The sequence below is a fragment of the Pagrus major genome, chromosome 21 (genome assembly GCF_040436345.1).
Source record: "Pagrus major chromosome 21, Pma_NU_1.0".
Taxonomy (NCBI): Eukaryota; Metazoa; Chordata; class Actinopteri; order Spariformes; family Sparidae; genus Pagrus; species Pagrus major.
The window spans coordinates 12,639,327-12,660,932 of record NC_133235.1 but is presented as its reverse complement, the minus strand read 5'-3'; the positions used below and the strand labels follow the sequence as shown (position 1 = coordinate 12,660,932).

Sequence of the window (21,606 nt, the reverse complement as noted above, 5' to 3'; positions counted from 1 at the left end):
CTGACGTCCTTAAAAACAGGACAGGACTTCTCAAGGACAGGTTCATCATGATGTAAAATTCTCAGACAAGTTGTGTCATTCAGAAAATTACTGCAAGGCCATCAATTAGACTGCTGAACAGAGGGTTACAAACATGCACAACACGCATGACCTCTATAAAACGGTCAAAATCTACAGAAACACAGTGGACCTATTGTTCTTCTCCTCAATGGGACTCACTTGCTCACACTAACAATGATACTGGTTTGCAGACGATCATCAAGTTCCCTGTACAGAGCCAGCATATGTACTGGAGATCTGAATGCCTGATAGGTATTATAACTCAGGTAGAAATATCTTCTGTAGGATCATATGGATGGATGAACACAAGACATCCATCTTTATCATTGGAACATTAGACATCTGGTGATGAAGATTATGGATTATGTGAGTTAAGCCCTCGTAAACCAGAAGAAATGTCAGGACAAAGACTAAAGATTCTTTACCATCGGTGATCTGGAAACACATTATGTGGACTGATTTGCTTGAGTTTCTCCAGCGTTTACATGTTTAATTATAGAACAGGGGTCATCCTGTTCTTTGTAAATCACTGAGGTCACTGTAACCTTGTCTATGCTGTCTCTTTATTGCATTGGCAAAAACTGATTGGCTCAGGAGTCTTTATATAAAGCCCCCAAGAAAACGTTTGATACCACATAGGTGCTCCATAACTTGGAATGCAAACATCTTCATGTTTTCTTTAATAGAAATTTAAAACAACTCCAAAAAGACACATTAATGTCCATTTCATTTTTTAGCTTTCTGACAGTACAGAGTGTTCAGTGGAGTACACCTGAAGTACTTGAATAATGATTAGACATTCATCTAAAATCTTGTTTTATTGTGCCATAAAGTTGTGAACTTTGAGCATAGGATCACAAAGGTGTTACAGCAGCTCTGAAGAGCACATATATCTATAGGCCTACACAGTAATACATTGATAAGAGTGAAGGCAGACATGTTTGTTGACATGACACAGTTCTGACATGTAGAATAATCAGTCGTACCTGTGACCAGTTTTACTACACAAATTTTAAATCATGATTAAAAAAAAGATAGTCAACAGATTTCCCTTTTATCAGCTCACGTTGGTCTTCGGACATGTTATCGCTAAAGACATTCACCGATCTTTAGATCATTAAGTTTTGTGCAAATGAATTACTTTAGGCCTTAGTATACAGTCTCTACAAGAGTAAGGTAAAGGTTCATTACTGGTGCTTAGTCTCCATGTGAGCTTTACAACTCTCAACTCATTCTGTCTACAAGACATTAAGGAAAATAAAAGGTTAAATAAATTCAACAAAAGTTAAAAACTACCAAGAAAGAAGTGTTGTGTTGTGTCCTCTTTCATGACATAGAAATTGTTCTGTGGATAGTGTGTGTATGACATGAACACTGACATGAAAACATGACAAATTCATTTTTGGCCTTTTGTTTAAGAAAGCCCTCACTGTAAAAAAAAAAAAAAAAAAGAATAGCAGCAGTTAAGGCAAAAAAGATTGTTCCCCATGGTTACAATTATACCTGAGTACCTAAAACAATTATGAGAAATCTACATCAGAGGAGAAAGTTTTGGTCTACAGATTATTACATAGAGAAGTTACATTTGTAATGTTTTATAACTCAAAACTATGAAAAACTAAATCCCAAAATGTTGCTGAATTAGATACATACTCAGCAACTAGAAAATCAGTCAGTACCATTTTTAATACATTATCAGCTAGAACAATCAATTAAAATAATCAAGAGAATGCATTCATTTTTATGGATATTACAATAATAAAAAGTCTATTCTCACATCCATTACACAGGCTTGTCATGAAGTAGTCGTCTTTGTGCTATAAGCCACTCGTAAAGGGTGCGTTGCTCTCTTGGCTGATACTCTCCTTAACTTCCACAGGCAGTGCGTCAAAGAGATGGTCCTCCACAACCAGGCCAGTTCTGCGCAGCATGCGGCAGTTTCCCAGCTGGACGGGCACTCTGTCCAGACAGTTTCCTTTCAGCTCCAGCTGAGTGAGCTGCACCAGTTGACCCACAGCCTCCGGCAGCACGGTGAGAGCATTGTTCCCCAGACACAGCACCTTGAGCTTGTTGCATCTGAACAGAGGCTTGGGCAGCACCTCCAGCTTGTTGGAGTTGATGGCTAAGTGCTGGAGGTTGTGGAGGAGACCTACGTCTGGAGGGAGCACTGAGATGGAGTTGTGGCCCACGTCCAAGTGCCGCAGTTTGGGTAGAGTGAACAAGGCTGGAGGCAGGGACTCTAGTTTATTGTGAGAGAGGTGGAGAGACTCCAGAGATTTGACCTGGCCGATGGAGGATGGGATGGTGATGATTTTGTTGTGCCACAGTTTAAGGCACGTCAGCCTCTTGAGGTGCTGGAAGCTGATGATCTCCTCTATGGTTCGGATGTTGTTCGATTTCAGGTCAAGCTCCTGTAAATTTGTCAAGCTGAAAATGGCGTGGGGAATCCTCTCCAGCTCGCAGCTGTACAGCTCCAGTTCAATAAGATTTATCATTTTTTTCAGACTATTCAGTACCATCAGTTTTGTACCATCATTGTGCACCACTAACTTAATCAGATGTGGTGATAGCTCTGTGATGTTTGTTGGCATTTTTGTGAGGTTACTCTTCAAGCATAATGTCTTCAAATGCCTCAAATCTCGCATGGACTCCAGACCGATCATTTTATTATTCTCTGAGCTCAAGTTGCCGATGAGGTTAAGCTCTCTCAAACTCCTCAGCAAATACACCCATGTTGGGATCTCAGCGACATCAGTGAACTTGACATGAAGGCAGCGAAGATGGTCCCGGAGGAAAGCAAAACCAGTCTGCTCGACTTTGGCTGGACAGTGGCAGAGATGCAGCTCCTGCAGGCTTGTCATTTGGGAGACCTTTGCAGAGAACCTCACCTCAGGAATAAGCTCCAGCTTCAGCACTTCCAGGTCCGTGAGGTCAAACACTGCGTTCGGGAGACCAGAGAGCATGAAAAGGTGCAGCTCCTGCTGGTCCTGTGCATTACGGGTCACCAGCTGCCGTAGTTTCTCAAAGGTCCATTCATGATTGAGGCTGATCTCCCTCAGCTTGTTTTCACTGACCTCGGACAAGAAGACACCAAATCGTTTGGAATAGAGTTGGTCATATTGGTCAACCATGTGTAAGAGGAATGCAAAGTCATTTTTGACATCAGGAATGTCACTAAAGCTGCTCTCTTCCCGGACCTTCTCAAATGAGTACTCTTTCAGTGGTCGTCGAAACACCCAGAAGAGAGAGTACAAGCACGCCATCCCGTAGATCAAAATCAAAGCCATGTAGCTGATGAGCAGCTTGTTTAGCATGAACGCCATGTTGTGCGTACAGAAGAATTTTTTGTATCCTGTTAATTGTTTAATATCAGGCTCACATTCGTGCTTAAAATTTATTTTAGCCAAAAAAGTGGAAGTGTAGGACAATATCAAAATAAACTTGACAGTTTTGACGATGGTCTGCGCTACATAGAGCTTGTAGATGAAATCGCTGTCCTCCACATGAGCTCGGAATTTCCTTACTTTCTCAAACAGGGCTTTGGCCTGCTCCCCGTCTTTTTTGTCAAGGATTGTCATGCTACTTGGGACCTCTGTGATAGGCTTGTCTGCAGAGAACTTCACCCCAAGCATGGGTGTGGATGAGTTGGCATTTGCGCCTTCATCTTTCCCCTCTAGAGATACCTGCTTTGGTGCTGAGGAAGTGCCAGTCAACCTCTGTTTGTTCTCTTCAGAGTCCTCGCAGGCGGTTTCAGACAAAGCCTTCGTAGTCCAGGGGGACTCAAAACATCTACCCAGGATAGAGACGAAATGCTCAATCTTTGAGCTCGTTTTGGGGTATTTGAACCAGAAATTGCTACTGACCATGAGAACGAGAGTGTGGATGAGGGTGAGGTATGGGAAGTACTTGGAATACCAGGGCAAGGCAACATGGTAACATATTTGGTTGATGAAGATATACTGCTGATAGTCCAGGTTGGTCCTGACCCCTGTTGGTTGAGGTTGATTGGCGTATTTCTCTGCCACCACAGATGTGTGTTCGTGTGTGACGTGGATCTCTCTCACAACTTCATCCGGTAGGTCCTTAGTAACCAGGGGGATGGAGGTCGCCACAGTGGCCCCAGTGGCTGCTGCTGCTGCCTGTGTGGTCTGCTGTGGGAACGAGTTAGGTTTGGCTCCTGAAGCCTCATCTGGGTCCTCCAGACACGGAAGGCAGGCCACCTGGTCCTTTGTGATCTGCATGGTCATGGCGAATATGGCCAGCATGAGCATGACCAGCCCCAGGTAGTCCATGAAGACGTCCCACCATGGCTTTAGGATGCGGTACGTCGGCTGGATGTCGTTCAGCGACGCAACCTCAGTGAGTGTGAACATCACTGCAACAAATGGAAGAGAGTCAGTTAGTCTACTCAGTCAGTCAAACTTTATTTATAAAGCACAATTCACACAATTGAACATTCATGTCAAAGTGCAGGTGAATGAAAAAACATAAATAGATTTAGAGACTAAGGCACTCCAAACCTTATGCAAAAAAAGATATAATAATAAACAATTAAGGTAAATAATACAAAATAATCAAAACTGACTATTAAAATAAGAATGCATGAAGAATAAATTAGAGATAATTGGTGAGTTAGTATTTTGATAGTTGGTTAATCATTTGCTTAGTAATTTTGTTTGATCATTGATTTAATGTGAGGAGTGTCTGCTGTTCTTTGTTTCATATAATTGGTAACTCATAACTCTTTGGGTTTTGGACTGTCAAGATAAAACATGACATCTGAAGACAATCTCATTTAAAACTGACATTTTTTGTTTTCTGACATTTTCTAAAACCTATAATTAAAGCACTGTCTGTGATTTCTGCCACTGTGGGTTTCCAATAAAAACAATAACAAAAGACCTAGTTTGATGATGTCGTGAAGTAGTGTGGGATCATTGGAGTTGTCTTTATTGTCAAACAACCACCATTAACAATGAAAATCTATCTGACATGACTCAGGCAGAAATGTTCACGGACGAGTTCATGTAGTTTAATTCAAGTTTAATTCACGATGCGTTGAGTCACCTTCCTCAATCTTTGACTAATCATCTGTCGCTTCCCCTGCAACCAAAGTAATTAAAGTATTTGTCTGCGTTTGAACATTGTTGGACACAAGTACTCAACTCAGCAAAAGGTCTTGTTGTTTTAAGACATTTTAGGGTGGAAATGTTTTACTATACATTTAAACGAGGAAATTATCAACAAATGAATCAGGTGAAAATAACTGTCCTTCTTTCAATTGCTCTGAAACAATGTTCAGATTACCAAAGTCTGAACATGAACCTTCCTTCAAGACTGCTTTAAACCCTGTGCCCTTTCATCTTCAGTAATAATTCAGGGGAAAATTTAAAAATGACATTCCACATAAGTGTCTTGAGCAGCAAACGACACCAGGAAGTCAAAGTTTTCTAGGTCAAATCTACAGAAATTTGCAAAAAGCGGAGAGAACTGCCACATCGTACTCCCTGCTAAAGCTGCCAGAGTAACACATTTAACTGAACAAGGTGTGAATGTGTAACTGTGAAGGCCCTCCATCACTTCATACTGGTGTGTTAAATCCAACCCTCATTTCGTCTCACTTCTCAGTCTAGTTTCATTCAGTAATGATGTTTAATCACAGAGCCAAGGTTGAGCTAAATCCAGACTTATTACAACATGTTGTTACTGGAACAGAGCACAGTCCTTTGATGTAGATCTACAAACTGTTCTGACTCACTAAGACGTTTGGCACACGTGTGTTTCATTTAGTGAAGCACTGCCCTTTCTTCTTTAGTAGATGTGGCACTTTCTGTATCGTGTAGATCATCTTTCATCCGTTTCCAGCCTCTAACGCAAACAGACGCAACTGAAAGATAACTTAAAGATAAAAATGTCTCTACGAATAAATAAATAAATGATTTTCTGTCCATCTTGATAATTTGTTGCTACTTTAAGGCTTGGGAGCTGAAATGAAAAGCAGTACTTCTTCCTGTGACACATTTTAAATATTTCATACTGCGCTGCACACTGAGGCAGAGGACATCTGAATCACACTGAACTGCACTCAAGGAAGAAGGTGTATTTTGCATGTTTGAAAGGAAGAGGTGCAGAATTTTTCTAAGCAGAAAAAATATATTCAACTTTACCCTTTGAGCTATGAATGCTATTTTTTTTAACGTAGAAGATAATTCGCCTGTTTGGAGGCTGTGTGTCAAAAATGAAAAACATAATCGTTTCATTTAGAATTTTCTAGAGCCTTCAACTGTTTTCCACATAATGCCACATTTTAGAGCAGAAATTCCAATTATTCATAGTCTGTCTTTATCAAATGTTTTGTCACAAAATGAAGAAACTGGCCTCTAGTTTGAGGGTGGCCGTCTTGTGATAACAGTTGTTGACACACAGCGACGTTATCTCCAAAGGCCAGCAGTAACAGATCGAAACAGTATAGCTAATAAGTTGTCTGCCTCCATAATGGCTTGACCCTTTGTCACAGCAAAGAAGAACTTCAGATCAGTAAAGTTACTGTTCACCACTGAATCCATCAGCCTCCAAACAAGCAAATATAATCTCACAGGTCCTGCACAATAATAATGAATGTCTCAAGCATGAATGATCATGCTAGAGGTCTTGCGATTCAATTTTCATCCTGCAAATGAAAAATTGAGGAAAATGTTTTTTACATTTTGGACTTCAGCAATCAAAAAAGAAGCTTTGATTTTGTTTTACTGTGCAAAAGTGTTTATAAAAGTTATATATATATATATATATATATATATATATATATATATATATATATATATATATATATATATATATATATACACACACACATACACACACACACACATATATACATATATATATACATACATATATATATACACACACATATATATACATATATATACACACACATATACATATATACATATACATTATATATATATATATATATATATATATATATATATATAAAATATGTTTCTGTAAAAATTTAAATATTTGTTGGTGTAATCAACAAATATTGATTACAGTCTTTCAATCTGTAATTGAAAATTGGTGTTTTCATCATATTATCATATTCAATAATGGCCTTTTTTGTTACATGTTAAAGGTTATAAATAACTAAATTAACAATGGCAGAATATAATTTAGCCGCTTCAGTTTCCTGATATTATTCCTGCTGGCTCACTGTCACACTGTCACGGCTCACTGGGACACTTGAATAGAACAGAGCCGACTTAGCTGTAATACCTGTGCTTTTCCTGCTGTGACAAGTGAAAACGTCTGCTGTGAAAAAGGGCTTATATTTAACACTTTGAAACCAGTCAGCTGAACTTGATTTAGTCTGGAGTGCTGAGTGTATTACTCTCCCTTCTACTTGATCGACCCTGAGTGTCAGATTGTGCATTGGTGCCCCCCCCCTTCCACATTGCACCCAGTCGTATTCAGTTTGTTTATTGTTCTTTCCTGATTCTTGTGAAGCTGATAAGGATGTGGAATCAAATTAATGATCATAAATTGTAGCTATTTTTAGACTATATCTTGGCAACGATGATACGCAGCAGTGCAAGTGATCTTTATGTTCTGCAGCATTTACAAATGTGACAGGTGCAAATTAGTGGTTCATAATTATCAACCCTCCCACAGACTCATCACATGTGGCTGATGAAGCTCATCCAAATAGGCAATGGAAAAAATTAAAAACTTTGTGGGTGGGGGCCTCCAGGAAAGGGTGGGGCCCTGTGCCACACAGCAGCAGGGCCAGTGAGCAGTCCCCTTCCTCTGACACCGGGCTCAACCTGTGTACAGATAGACTACATAAACTGACTCCACATGTAATAGCAGCCACTGTACTGCATGTTAAGAGTAAGTTCATTATGATGATTATAAGTTTAAAGATGGCTGCCGGACTAATTTGTGTAAACTTACTTAAAGCCAGGTCTTAGGGTTAGACATGTGGGCTCCAGGCGGAAAAGAAAATAGGTCGCAGAAACCAGGTATAATGTATTTTAAACCTCAGGCAGACTATTTGACCACAAGAGGAAATTAGAGATTTGTCTGGTTAAATGATGAAACGCCTGACTTTTTCCCCTCACGTGAGGAGGAGTTCTTGCGCAGCAAGTTATCTGTTGGTGTACCGGGTCAGGTGACTTGTTGAAACATGTGAAATTGAGAAGCAACCATGTGTCCCGGCGTTAAACATTCACACCAGGTACACCAGTTTCTTATCTTGAAACCATTATCTGCTCCTCGGCCACGCGGGACTTAAGAAATATCAATGAAGTTATTGATTATCAGCAGGCTTTTGGTTGCGTGTAGTTAAAGTTAAAACACAGTAAATGGAAATATACTCACTGCCTGTGTGGCGTTATCTCAATCCAATTATTTCTTCTTCAGCCTGCATGCCACTTTTCGCTCCGCTCCTCAGGTGCGCCTCTAACCTAATTTCTCAGCCCCGTTAAAAACTGTGACGCTGCTCCGTGAAACAAAGCTGTGCGGAACATTTGTCGGTGTCAGCGCAGTTCGTCGGCTGCATCCCATCCCTCATACCTTCATACCTGAGCCCGCGGACCAGAGCCGGCTGCCTGGCCGTGTGATACACAATATGCGCAGGCAGACCTCCGGCGCAGTGTATTTCTAAGACAAGGCAGATCCAATATGGAGCCGCACAGACCGCTGTTGTGGGTGTTATGGGCGCCTCTCATTGGAGGATGTCATTACGGCCACTTCCCGAAGGCACCGCCTGCTAGCTTATCCGATGCTGCGTTCAGAGTTTGTGGGGAAAAGGGGAACAGAAGGGGCAACACAGTTAACGTCTGGACTGACAGGTTTACATGTATTCAAAGGTTTCCCTCTTTATGAACCCAGTGCTCCGTACGGTACTCTCCAGTTACAGGAAAACATATTTTTTGTAGGCCTAACTGTTTTTACACGATCTCGCGTCTGTCAAGTGTCTACCAGACAAGATAAATATTCTCCTGTAGGTGTAAAGTAAGAGCAAATCCAACATTTCCACAAACTGTCGCTAGCTAACATTTACAGCCAGGTAGCAAAAAAAAGAGTAGCACAGCGGAGGGGTACAGTTGTGTTTCGACATGGCCACATATATTATCATATATATTATCATTACATATCATTACATTTAAAGTAGATCTACGTGAGGTCACTAAATAGCTCTTAAGTCGCAACTGGTGCTGTCACTTTGCACAAAGTTTTGCGCAGCGAACTATTTGACCGAATCACGGAGCAACGTACGGGAGGACTGGGGTCACAAATAGGGTTACATTCAGTTTGTTACCGTATGCAGCAAACAAGGAATTATAACAAGTATTGAATAAGTCTTTGAGAAATATAACGGCTTAATATGAAATCAGTAAGTATTCAACAAGTGGAACATAACCCTGAAATGATTAACCTACTATTGTAACTGAGGTGTGTCTACCACTGTCAATTGAGCTTTCTTGTTTACCGTCTTCCCAGCGTGACTTGAACGCCTCACCTGCTTCCCCTTCTTTGTTTCAGTCCCAGACACCACAAAGTGCTTCATGGTGTTGGCAGAAATAACTCTGCTGACTTATTAAGACCTTGCACATGTACCTTATGTGCTCATGACACGTGTTTAACATGCGGCATTGTGTTGTTACATTTAAACTAAGCTATTATTAACATGTAAACATATCTATCTATCTATCTATCTATCTGTCTATCTGTCTATCTGTCTATCTGTCTGTCTGTCTATGTGAATTATTGGTATTGACAAACTCAACAGTCAATAGGACCCTGAGTGCTGAACTCGTGCATCATTTCCAGCTCTTTCTGGATTTGGTTGATGATGCACCCGGTGGAGGAAGTGTCTCCTCAGTTGCAACCCATACAGGTTTCAACCGGTCCTGGGCTGCTGGCTGCTGGCACACTGTTCTCGCTCACACGAGCCTACCCTTGTACTTTGAGAGGAAGAAAAAAAACAAGAAGGAGAAAAAAAAAGACAAAGAAAAGCAGCCAGTGGGGCGTGTAGTGTGATAGTCTGTGAGTTCACAAGATCAGATGTAGAGGGGGTGCGTGACCATAACATAACCACATGCAGCCTGATAGCTGATGTGATCTGTGTTCTTTACAGGCTCTATAAGAAACCAGGTAAAATACATAAAGTGTATTAGATATCTTGTTTTTGCAGGAGGGCAAAATGTTTGCTCAGAGTTGAGTGAGGCAGTTTTGTGAAAGCTTTAGAGTTTATAGTTGACCCCAAACAAAGACAGAGGACAAAGTGGATGAGAAAAGTAGTGAATTAGTGCGTGTAAACTCACTTAACCTTCAGTGATTCCCACCACAACTTGTTGCTATTAGACCTTATTTGTAATAAAGTTTTTATATTATTTAAATGCTGATATCATTTCAGAAATGGCCTTAGCCTGAGCTATACTGCTAATGATACCAGGACTGTCCTTTTTGCAAACCATCTGACTCTGGTGTGACATATGCTTGGTGTTGTGAGTGGAAGGAAAAAGATATAAATATTGTAATGGTTTGGTTTTTTGTCACACTGGGTGGCAGAACAGTGTTGGACAGTATGAGGTTTCCTGTGTGATGGGCCAACAGATGAGGACCCGTGGCAACGAGTTCAGTGTGTTGAGCATTTCCTCAGTAAGATATAAATTATTCAGCGTAGACCTCCCTCTCTGATTTGTAAAGAATACACTGGGTTGTATCACACACAGAGACATACGCCAGTGATTCAACAAATGTGAGGTCTCTGTGTGGAAGTAACAAAAAATAAATAGTCATCTAAATTTGGGCTGAAGCCACAAACCAACAACAAACCCAAACAAACCTGTTTCTATAGCAATTAATGTCCTGTCAGCATTGAGTTCTCCCACCCACACAAACACACACAGTGGGGTAGGAAATTCAGGATTAGGTTGGAGCGTTGGACATGTAGTGGGGAGGGTGAGAGGTAGAGCCTGGTGTCAAGAAAGGTTTCTGCTATCTGCAAAGTAACTGGTGAGTAATCAGTTAAATGCGGAGAAAAAAGTACTAAATTTGCCTCCAAAATGTAGTGTGGATGTGGAAAGTAGCAGAAAAAGGAAATATGCAAGTGAAGTACAGGTATCTCAAAACTGGACTCAAGTAGAGTACTTGAGTAAATGTACTTCATTATATTCCACCACTGGTGTCAAATTACATACACTGCCTTGGGCGTCTGCTCGCAGGCTGTTTGCTCGTGTGTTGATCCTTTGTTATTACTCAACATACACTAAGAGTAATGGGTGGTGTAAGAGGGATGGATGGTGATGTGGTGTGATATGATATTACAGTTGGGAAATAATGAACAAACAGGCCCTGAGGCACTGAGGTACTAAGTGCACTATGTGTATTTGCATGTGTGTTGGAGACAAAGACAAAGAAACAGACAGAGAACACATGCCATGTTCCCTTGCACGTCTCATACCAGCATATCTTTGTTCTCAGGGACACCTTTCAGACAAGAATAATACCTCACAGTGCCCACATCGTATTCTGCACCAGTAAACACATACATTTAGGTGTTGCTTATCATTTACAGTGCTGATGACATGGCAACATGAGTGCTGATTTTCACCTGGACTGAGTCAGACATGCACATGAAGTTGCCAGCACCTGCCAGATGTTGCATTAGATTGCTCAGCCCAGATGATGCATACTCTGCAAAATATGTGTTGGTAAAATCTCAAAGGTATTCCAATACACTAGTGCCAAATGATCTGCCCATAGACTAATCACTGTCATCATCATCCTGTAACAAGGAGTATCACGGCAGAGCCAGGGCAACTTGACTCACTGTTTAGCTCCACCTGCTGTCGTGTTGATGCACACTGACATTCCTCTGAGATAATGGCAATGCATTTAAATTATTCATAATTAAATTCAATTTCCAAAGAGGTTGTGTAAGGTTATGGGAATAATGGGCCATTTATGTTTACATGCTAGACATTTCATTCATAGATATATTTGTTATTCTGTTACTGGAAAACCTGCAGCACATCAATGACTCTTTGTGACTCTGTGTGGATTCCTTCAGGGATCTGGGAAGTGTGATGTAGAGGAGCAGAGCAGTCACAGATTGGTACAGAGTCAGAGACACAGGCTGGTACAGTCAGACAGCAACATCACAGCCTTTATAACCAGTAGGCTTCAGTACAGTTTAGAGATTAGTAGTTTCACAGACGTTTTGAATGTCCATTTATATAACTTAAACTGAAAGCCTTTATTTTGTCAATAATGGCTAAATAAATAATTGTGTTTCCATGTAGAGCAACCACCCTGACTGTTAATTTCACATTCTGGTAAAATATCATGTTTGTACTTAGTAAGTTCTGCAATTTATACCTCTGTAACCCAGCCTGGTTTGATTGGTGATTAACACATTTGGAGTTAAAGGGGTAAGTTCACCCAAAATTGAAAATTATCTTCTCACTCCCATGCTGATGGCAAGTCAGGTGTAGTCCACAAAACATTTCTGGAACTTGAAAACAGTGTTGCAGCATTCTCCTGAACAACTGAAGTATGTAGGGACTTGTTTCTCCAGAAGCCCTGAGGAATTTGTTTGAAAAAGGTGTTAATTACACCCCTGACGTGCGGAAGAGCTTGTGCACCCACGTCAGACTATGCTAGGGTCATATGGAGTCATTTTATGTTTTTTATTTACATTTTAAAACAAGTCCCCATTTACTTCAGTTGTTTACGAGAATGATGCAATGCTGGTTTGCTGTGAAACTCCAGAAATGTTTTGTGGACTTGAAAACTTCATCTTTCCTTTGTCAGGAGGGTGAGTGGATAATGACTGAATTTTCATTTTAAGTGTGAGCCTATCCTGCAGGTTTCAAATAATAAATTAAAACTTAAAAACTATTCATTTATGAAATTCCAATTTCCCTTTAATTAGTATGAAATTTGCAATTAAATGTATTTGAAATTACAGACATGTTCAAAAAAGCTTTTCCGTTTGATATCTATTTTCTTTTCATCTAATTTGTGTTGTGTCTATGTGTGGTATTGTCTTGCTATTGTATGTGAGCTGGTACAGTACTGTTTCTTTAACTGCTCTCTGGGAGTCTTGGGTGTAGCCTGAACTCCATGACTTGTAGGCACACTGCAGCATAGAAAACGAGTCAGCATGAATCCATATTAATATATCTGAACATCACCACTCGTTGTATCATCGACATCAGAATTGTTGTGTTATAATCAATTGGCAGCTGCGTTTTAAACAATTAACTGTTGAAGAAACGGGAGGATATTTGGACTAGTTTGGACCTAACGGATCGCCGTACTCCATCGGGCACGTGATCAGAAAAAGTTATAAATAGAGGTGCTGGTCTCAATTGTTTGTTTGACGCACGGGCAGAGAGAGCAGTGACATGGCGTCGACAAGCCGGTGAGTAGCAACTTTGACAAAATACAATACCTCCTCCTTTTTCATGTTTGGCTCTCAGAATGAAATTATTTTAAAAGCTGTCGAGGTTGACTCGGTGAAAGACGCTGATACTTGTCCCAAATATCACGCCCTTAATCGCACCGTTAGATGTGCGATGTATTGTGCTAGGAGCTGCTAGCTAGCCAGCTAGCCTGTGAGATGTTGCCAGAAGTCACTGTCTGTGTCGCCGTTATATTCTCACACCGTTGTGCTGGTTTTCAATAGCTTCAGTTGATTATCATGTAAACGCTGTTGACTTGTTTTGCCAGCGTTTTGGCTCTTTGGCCCCACAGCTCGGTTAGCATGAAGCTGAAACTTATGCTAGCATATTAAATTGCACTAATGGTCTGCGAGCATCACTGGATGAGCTACCCCGTCACCTGTAAACACATTCAGGTGTTTTTTGTGCTGCGTGTCTACATTTAGCTAACCTTTCTGTAACACTGATCAGCTGATGCTTCTTTAAAGTTGGATTTTAGTTGGACACGCCACTAAATATTGGTGTTTGCTTGTCCTTCTTCTCATCTTGTGTTGCATTACATCCACTGTGACCGTCACCAGTATGCAAATATAAAGGAGAGAGTGGTAAGAGTGGTGTTACTGCAGAATAATGTTGGTTTGGCCCTGATTTGACGCCCAGTAATGAGATCATCTGTGTTGCTTTCGCCACATCATCGTGACGGTTTTTGGTTATTGTTGGATTCAATCCAGGATTTAAAGAATGACTGATCATACCTGAAACTATTGCTCGATTAATCAATTAGTCCATCTGCACATAACTAATTGTCAACTTTTTTGCTAATTGATCAATTGTTGTTTTGTTTTGTTTTTCAAGTAAATATCTCAAATTGTCTCTGAATCCATCTTCTTTAATGTGATGATATGTTTCTGTGTCATTGTAGACTTAATGTTTGGGGTTGTAGATAAAAACAACAAGCATATTGAAGACCTCATTTGAATATCTGAGAAACTGATTATTTTTTCACTTTTTTGATTTGTTATTTATTAATCAATTAGAGAACAATTGTAAAATTGATTAATAATGATATTTTTTATTCAATGGCTCAACTACCTGCTCCTGTTAAGCATCCACAGGTTTCTTGATGTTTTTTTTATGCTATTGACACAGTTTATTTAATAGGACAATGACTCGTTTTGGTGTCTTTGTCTGAATTAACATGTTGACACTAGCCTAGATGGCTTCAGCCAGTTTTGTGCTTTCAGCTTGTTCTGTCCATTAATTGGATTAATACACCCATTATAACATAAAACAGTTACTGTGCAAGACATGTTGTTGAAGAATATTCACCCAGGTATTATCAGGAATGAGAATGAAAGTAAAGTGAAAGTGTAAAGCACATCTGGCCTGTGTGACATTTTGTATGTAAATGTTCCTCCCTAGTGTATAAGAAATGGAAATTTGCTTAGCTGGGATTTTACGTTGTTTTCATTTTTTCCTCTCTGTAAAGTGTGCTTTGTGTCTTGAACTCATGATCTCTCTCTAACCCTCCCCAGATTTTTTGGGGAGGGTCTTTTTTGCGCCTTTTGAGCCATATCCTCACTCAACTGTTGTTCTCCTTCTGCAGCGGAGATGCTCTTGCCCTTCCCAGAGTTCAGTGTCCCAACCACCCTGAAGCCATACTGGTGGAGGACTACAGAGCAGGAGACATGATTTGCCCTGAATGCGGCCTTGTAGTAGGTCAGTATGTACGCTACAAACGCATGCACTTTTGCTTTTGAAGAACTTCACATTGTTAGAACACATCCTTTCCATTTTGGTTTCCTGTTTCTTTATGTCCTCTTCCGTCAGCTGAACTCAGATACTTAAACTCATCAGTGCACACTAGGGTTTCTCAGCGCACGTCTTCCTCAACCTGTTTGTTTGGTTTTAATCTGCAGTTGAAAGGCTAAACAAGGCCACAAGAGTGAAGCTAAAACATGGAAAAGTAAGCCACTGAACGTATTTCTCTGTAGTGCTGTTCAACCTGCATCTGGATATTAATCTGCAGGATGTAGCATTCTGTTTATGTTGTATTTAGCCTAATCACAAAAAACATATTTGATTTTTGTCATGCAGACGTGAGTTTTTGACATATCTGCTACCAGGACTTCTTTCACCTCCTCTATACAATAGAAGCAAATATTGTTGTTGTAATTTCTTAAAATACATCATCTAAAAATTCACAAACCTCACTGTGAGCAGTTTTTTCCCATTGCTTTCATACTTGAAATAAAAATATTCTTTTTTCAGGGTTTCCTCTTTCGATAATAAGGGGCAGTCCTTGAGCTCTTTTGGGCACAGCTTCAGCCAAATGAAAGTAAAATCAATGTGAAGGTCATCAAAACCACCTAAATGATAGATCTGATGGTTGTAGTTAGTCCCCAGTGGACTTCTTTAGCAAGTTCTGTTTTTTGAGGTGTTGATAATTTATTATCTGCTCTAGCTTATCCATCTGTTTGTATACAGATATGGTAATAATGGTGTTCTAAAATGATGTGAAATTGCATATTTTTTAAATTGGAAAAAAATAAACGTTTCTTGGGGGAGGACCCTCAAACCCTCTGCCAAATGTGTGCACCTAATCCTTCCACAAACTAGGAAAAACACCTTTGTTAATTAAAGTGATATGACCCTTTTAAATACCTGCGTAGATTCAATGTGAGGCAAACACTAAGATCCAAAATGTTTTTTTGTTTGAGCAAAAAGGGGCGTGCAGTAGACGTGGTTAAAAATGAAGGAATAAACAAATTAAAGGTTAGAAAGTTAACTGTTATTTGTGCAATTTCAGCCAGGTCTAGTGTTTTATTCAATCTGTCATTTATCACCAAGGCACATACAGGCACAGATACAAAGTGTATGAAGCAGAAATCCTTTCAATGTGTGATGTAAGACAAAGCTGTAAGAGAGCACAGAGTTCTTCTCTAATGAGCCCCCTGAGCAAAGACCAGGTCAGATGGGAGGCAAGAGACGCCAGCCACTTGCTGATGCAAGCCGAAGTGTCCTCTGTTCCGCTCCCATCGCTTCGGCTCGCCTCTGAGGAGATGAATGTCAGATATTAGAAAGACTGATGGATGGTTAAAAAAAAAAAAAGAGAGTCTAACAGGATTAAAATATCATAAATCCAATCCTCAACCCTGCTATAGGGTGCCAAGAACAGTCAGTCATGATAACTGGAAGAAAATAATATGACCTGCCTTTGTCAGACCTTTATCTTTTGTGCATCTCAGGTTTGATGCATTGAAATTGTTTGGATCACATTGTATTGTTTTTTTCTGCCTTGTAATATACACTGAGAAGGAAATGAGAAAGAAGAGAGGACAGGGATGATGTGATTTAGATTCATAGCAACAATATAGCCTAGCAGATGATGTGGAAAACTTGTACTTCTGGTCAGTCTTCACTTTGATGAATGAAAGAATAAACTGGTCTTTGTTGTTATTACTTGAATATATACGTTTAGCAAAACATAAATTTGACATCAGAGGAGATCTTGGTACAACAGGTCGGATACCAAAAGCTTCATACAGCTTTATAGGCACATAAAATCCTCAAGAATCACACCATCTGGGAGGAAGCGAACGATATGTGTAAGTCTCGGTCAATGTCGTCAATATTAACAAGGGAGTCTGGAATTTCTTCAAGGTCCATCTTATCTGTACCTCTGTACCGTCCTTTGCTTCCACAAAGCATGCCAAGTGTGGCGGACTCTGAAGACTCTTGGGTCTTAAACCATAACAAAGCATGAATGGGACCTTATTTCTTATCCAAAAATGTCTACCACAATAGTAAAAACTTAAAGAGCGCCATGGACGACCTGAAGACAGACAGTACAGGAGACAATATTTACAGTATTTGAGACTTGGAAGATGTTTGCATGAGGGAATTGTGCTGAGTGTGGCACCATCTTCTGGTTAATTATTCCAGAGGGATGTAATACAGCCAGACAGATATTGTCTGAACATGCAGGTGACAACTTGTAATAAAATCTGTTATTCCATTTCTGAAACTGTTCTCGTTGCATCCGCTGTTTTTAGAGCAACGGGTGAAGCCATCAATGCAAAAGATTGAAAAACTGACATCAACAAAACGCATTAAGACTGTTATTGGTTGAAATCGTTTTGGGTTGAGAGCGGTCCGACGTGATTTCTCTTTTTAATGAGGATATTGTTTAAGGGAAAAAAGTGGCATGTGTTCATCCAGAGTGAAGATGATGTTGGTCACTAGGAGAGAAGCACAATTAAACTGAATTGCATTTTACATTTAAAGCGAACTCTATAGCGAAATTGACTTTGTGCCACCTTTTTGCTTCTCATACATCTTATTTATTTCAAATTGTTCAAACCGTTTCCCCTCAGGTGACCGTGTAATTGACGTAGGCTCAGAATGGAGGACGTTTTCCAACGAGAAAGCCCTCAAAGATCCATCCAGAGTGGGAGACGCGCAGAACCCACTGCTCAATGGAGGCGACCTCACCACCATGATCAGCAAGGTGAGAGACAGTTGTGTCGACTGTGTCGTCCAATCTGTCCAAAACTACAGTTGGCATTTGCAGTTCAGATAATTGTAAGCATGTCAAAAGATATCAAAGCATCTATTATACCTGTGTTCAGATGTTTTGTACAGATGATTTAATACTGAAACAATTATGTGTCATTGAATGGTTTAATAATGCTTTACAACATTGATATTATCTGATGCATATTTCTGTACTGAGTTTGGTCCAACAGTGATTCAGAAGTTTCAGTCACTGTTGAGCAACGTCTGCTGCATTCACAGTAAACCACATCCTCACTGATTACGGCTTGTCTTGAAATACAACATTGCTGAATTTGACTGATAAACAATCACCGTTTCTACCACAGGGAACAGGTGCAGCTAGTTTCGATGAGTTTGGTAACTCCAAGTACCAGAACCGGCGGACCATGAGCAGCTCAGACCGGGCCATGCTCAACGCCTTTAAAGAAATCAGCACCATGGCAGATCGCATCAACCTGCCAAGGAACATCATAGTAAGTTCTTAGAAAAAGTTAAATATGATTCTGTATTGTGCTTTTAGAAAGATTATCCTCAAACAGGTGCAGCTAACCAGACAAATGCTGAGAACCTTAAAAGTTGTTCGATGTTACATCACACTAAACACTCCTCTCTCCCTGGTCCTTGGTTCAGACTCTGGAAACCTAACCTTTTAAAGGGAAATGGAAACAAGGCACACGTGGGTCATAGTGAGCAAGAGAATGGAAACCAAAGCGTAACTTGGTGATTGTGTAATTCTGTGGTGTGGAAACTACACTGCAGGCTGAAGTCTCTGCTGAAGTTTCATATCAAGGGGCCGTATGTGGGCCAGACACATGTTCATGTCTATGTCTCTTGAGTAAAAGGGGTATGCAATTTTTTTTATTTTTTTTTTGTAAAACGTGGTCTTCCACACCAATCTTGCTGTTACTCTACACCCCATCCCCAAAGTTTGCTCTGCAGTAACTTGAGGCCTCTTTAGGGGTAGTAATTTTTAGTAAAGTAGTAAAGTTTTTATTGATTATTTCAAATTGACACACGTTTGCCTCACTTAAACTAAAATATCCTGACATGACTGTTATCAGCTTGTTTAATTTCAACAAAATTAAATTGAAACTGTTTTGAAAAAGTGGAGCAATATTTTTCATCGATTTTATTATATACATAATTTATCCAAAACATTTTTCATTCTCTGAAATTATTGAATTTGGGTAGATTGTCATTAAGAGGATGCAAATAATGTGTTTGCTGTAAATAATGTGTGAATGTTTTTGCTCTGCAGGACAGAACAAACAACTTATTCAAGCAGGTTTATGAACAGAAGAGTCTGAAGGGGCGAGCCAATGATGCCATTGCTTCGGCCTGTCTCTACATCGCCTGCAGACAAGAAGGTGTACCAAGAACTTTTAAAGGTCAGGATAACTGCTCTTAAGAAATGATTGATGGAGCAAAATCAAAACAAATTGTACTTTTTAATATATGGGACAGGTAATGTGAGTACCAAGCCAAAAACCTTTAACAAACCATGACAAAAACTCTGATACTATTAAGAATTGTCTGTCTGTATATTCCTGTACTGATGGTTTAAGTATTCACCATTGTCATGTTTTTTTGAGTTCTCATGTTTAATTAAAATAATTTTTAATACACATCTAACCTTTAGTAGAAATGAGAGGCACTGGTGTTAAAATTTTAAAATGACTGATATGAAATTCTAGTTTGCTAAATTATTTACCTTTACAATTCGCCTGTGCTATATCGCCTGAGGGGTAAAAACATTTCACGTCATATGTTTTGTTCTCAGACAGTACAGTAGGATATTAAAGGATATGATAGTGCTCTGTAGTTTGATATTCTTTGAAAATTGCTCTCACCTTTTCCTGGAAGAGGTACTCACACAAAGTCCCATAAGTGTTTCTCAGTGGGCTTTAACGTGGTGTGTGTAATTTGCCACCATTAAGTAAAGGCAATTAGACCTCAGTCCCTACGGTTTTAAAGAAGAAAACATCCTGTTTATAGACGTAAAGCACGACTGGTGCACTTTCTCTTCTCTAATTTGACTGTGGAAGTGAGAGACTCAACAGCATAGGAAAAAAATGCTAAAAAGAGCCACATTTCTTTCACTTCATTCCATTTAACACATTTCTTCCCCTCTTCCCTCCACAGAGATCTGTGCCGTCTCTCGGATCTCCAAGAAGGAGATTGGCAGGTGCTTCAAGCTGATCCTGAAGGCGCTGGAGACCAGCGTGGACCTCATCACCACCGGAGACTTCATGTCCCGTTTCTGCTCAAACCTGGGCCTGCCCAAACAGGTGCAGATGGCGGCCACCTATATCGCCAGGAAGGCTGTGGAGCTTGACCTGGTGCCTGGCAGGAGCCCCATCTCTGTGGCTGCAGCAGCCATCTACATGGCCTCACAGGCCTCTGCAGAGAAGAAGACCCAGAAAGGTAAGTGATAATGCATCAGTAATACTAATGATAGGTTTAATTTTTCAGTTCAATTGTTGATGGTTTGAACACCTATATACTAGTGCACATCATGGATGCACTAACTGTTCACGCATCTTTATCCACAAAGTAACAAGCCATAAAAGCCTCTAGATAAATGTAATCGAGTAAATATAACAATGTTGCCCACTGAAAATTAGTGAAGTAAAACTGTGAACCCTCACAAAAGTGGAAGTAGGTCAATAAAGATGAAGTTAAATGTTTTTACACACCTGTGGTTCAGCCCTATAAAAGGGAAATGGGTAAAGCCGATCTCCTGTCAGCCCTCCACCCTGTTGAAGTGTCCTTGAGCAGGACAGTGTCCCCCTTTGGCTCCAGATGTGGTGCTAAACTGTATTTTTCTTGATTGGCTCAAAAAAGTAGAATGTTGTCATATTTTATTTTCACACTGTATTTAAAATTCCTCCCAATTATTGTTATGAAGCTGCAGCATGTTACAGACTGTAAATGATTGAAGAGTTGAACTGGTCTCTGCTTCCTCCACAGAAATCGGAGATATTGCTGGCGTTGCAGACGTTACGATCAGACAGTCATACCGACTCATCTACCCGCGCGCTGCAGAACTCTTCCCTCCAGACTTCAAATTTGACACACCCGTTGACAAGCTGCCACAACTGTGAAGACGACGCTCTCGCCACAGTGACGATATTTTTCTGCTGTACTTACAGGATTGTATCTTTCTTTTTTTAAAATCATATTTTTGTTGGATTTGGAAGATTTCTCTTGTCCTCAGACTTCAAGCCTTTGTCAAGGCACTCTCACAGGAATAAACGGACACATTCCAGTGCTTAAATAAACAGCTTTGCAGACTGTACTTACAGTATTTCATTTGAGTGTATATACTGTACCATGTATATATGTCCAAGTGGGAAAATGTAATTGATGCTTGCAATTTTAGGCTGGTTTCATACTGTATACATAACTTTGTTTTTGTAGAAAAATGACCAGGTTCTATTTTGTTAGTTTGTTTGAATTGTTTCCAGTAATTTAAAAAAAATAAAAGATTTTCATTAAAGCATGGTAATCAGCTTTTTTCAATTTGTTTACA

General features: G+C 39.9%; 2 protein-coding genes across 2 annotated transcripts; one reads left to right on the top strand and one right to left on the bottom strand.

Moving 5' to 3' along the window:
* Positions 1-859: 859 nt before the first annotated feature.
* lrrc8da (leucine rich repeat containing 8 VRAC subunit Da) lies at positions 860-8,729 on the bottom strand. Its single transcript, XM_073492088.1, has 2 exons — positions 8,443-8,729; positions 860-4,435 (listed from the first exon to the last, which is right to left on the bottom strand). Coding segments are annotated over exons 1-2 (2,559 nt in total). The 5' UTR covers positions 8,444-8,729; the 3' UTR covers positions 860-1,877.
* A 4,686-nt stretch (positions 8,730-13,415) lies between these two features.
* On the top strand, positions 13,416-21,582 carry gtf2b (general transcription factor IIB). Its single transcript, XM_073492087.1, has 7 exons — positions 13,416-13,498; positions 15,124-15,236; positions 17,894-18,027; positions 18,401-18,547; positions 19,333-19,462; positions 20,217-20,498; positions 21,045-21,582. Exons 1-7 carry the CDS (start codon positions 13,482-13,484, stop codon positions 21,176-21,178), a joined length of 957 nt encoding a protein of 318 aa, XP_073348188.1. The 5' UTR covers positions 13,416-13,481; the 3' UTR covers positions 21,179-21,582.
* The last annotated feature ends 24 nt before the right edge of the window (positions 21,583-21,606 follow it).

What these genes read in the sequence shown, in the direction of transcription:
- gtf2b (XM_073492087.1), top strand. An exon ending in TGAATGCGGCCTTGTAGTAG is followed by an intron (nt 15,237 to 17,893) that starts GTCAGTATGTAC and finishes GTTTCCCCTCAG; the next exon opens with GTGACCGTGTAATTGACGTA. An exon ending in TCACCACCATGATCAGCAAG is followed by an intron (nt 18,028 to 18,400) that starts GTGAGAGACAGT and finishes TTTCTACCACAG; the next exon opens with GGAACAGGTGCAGCTAGTTT.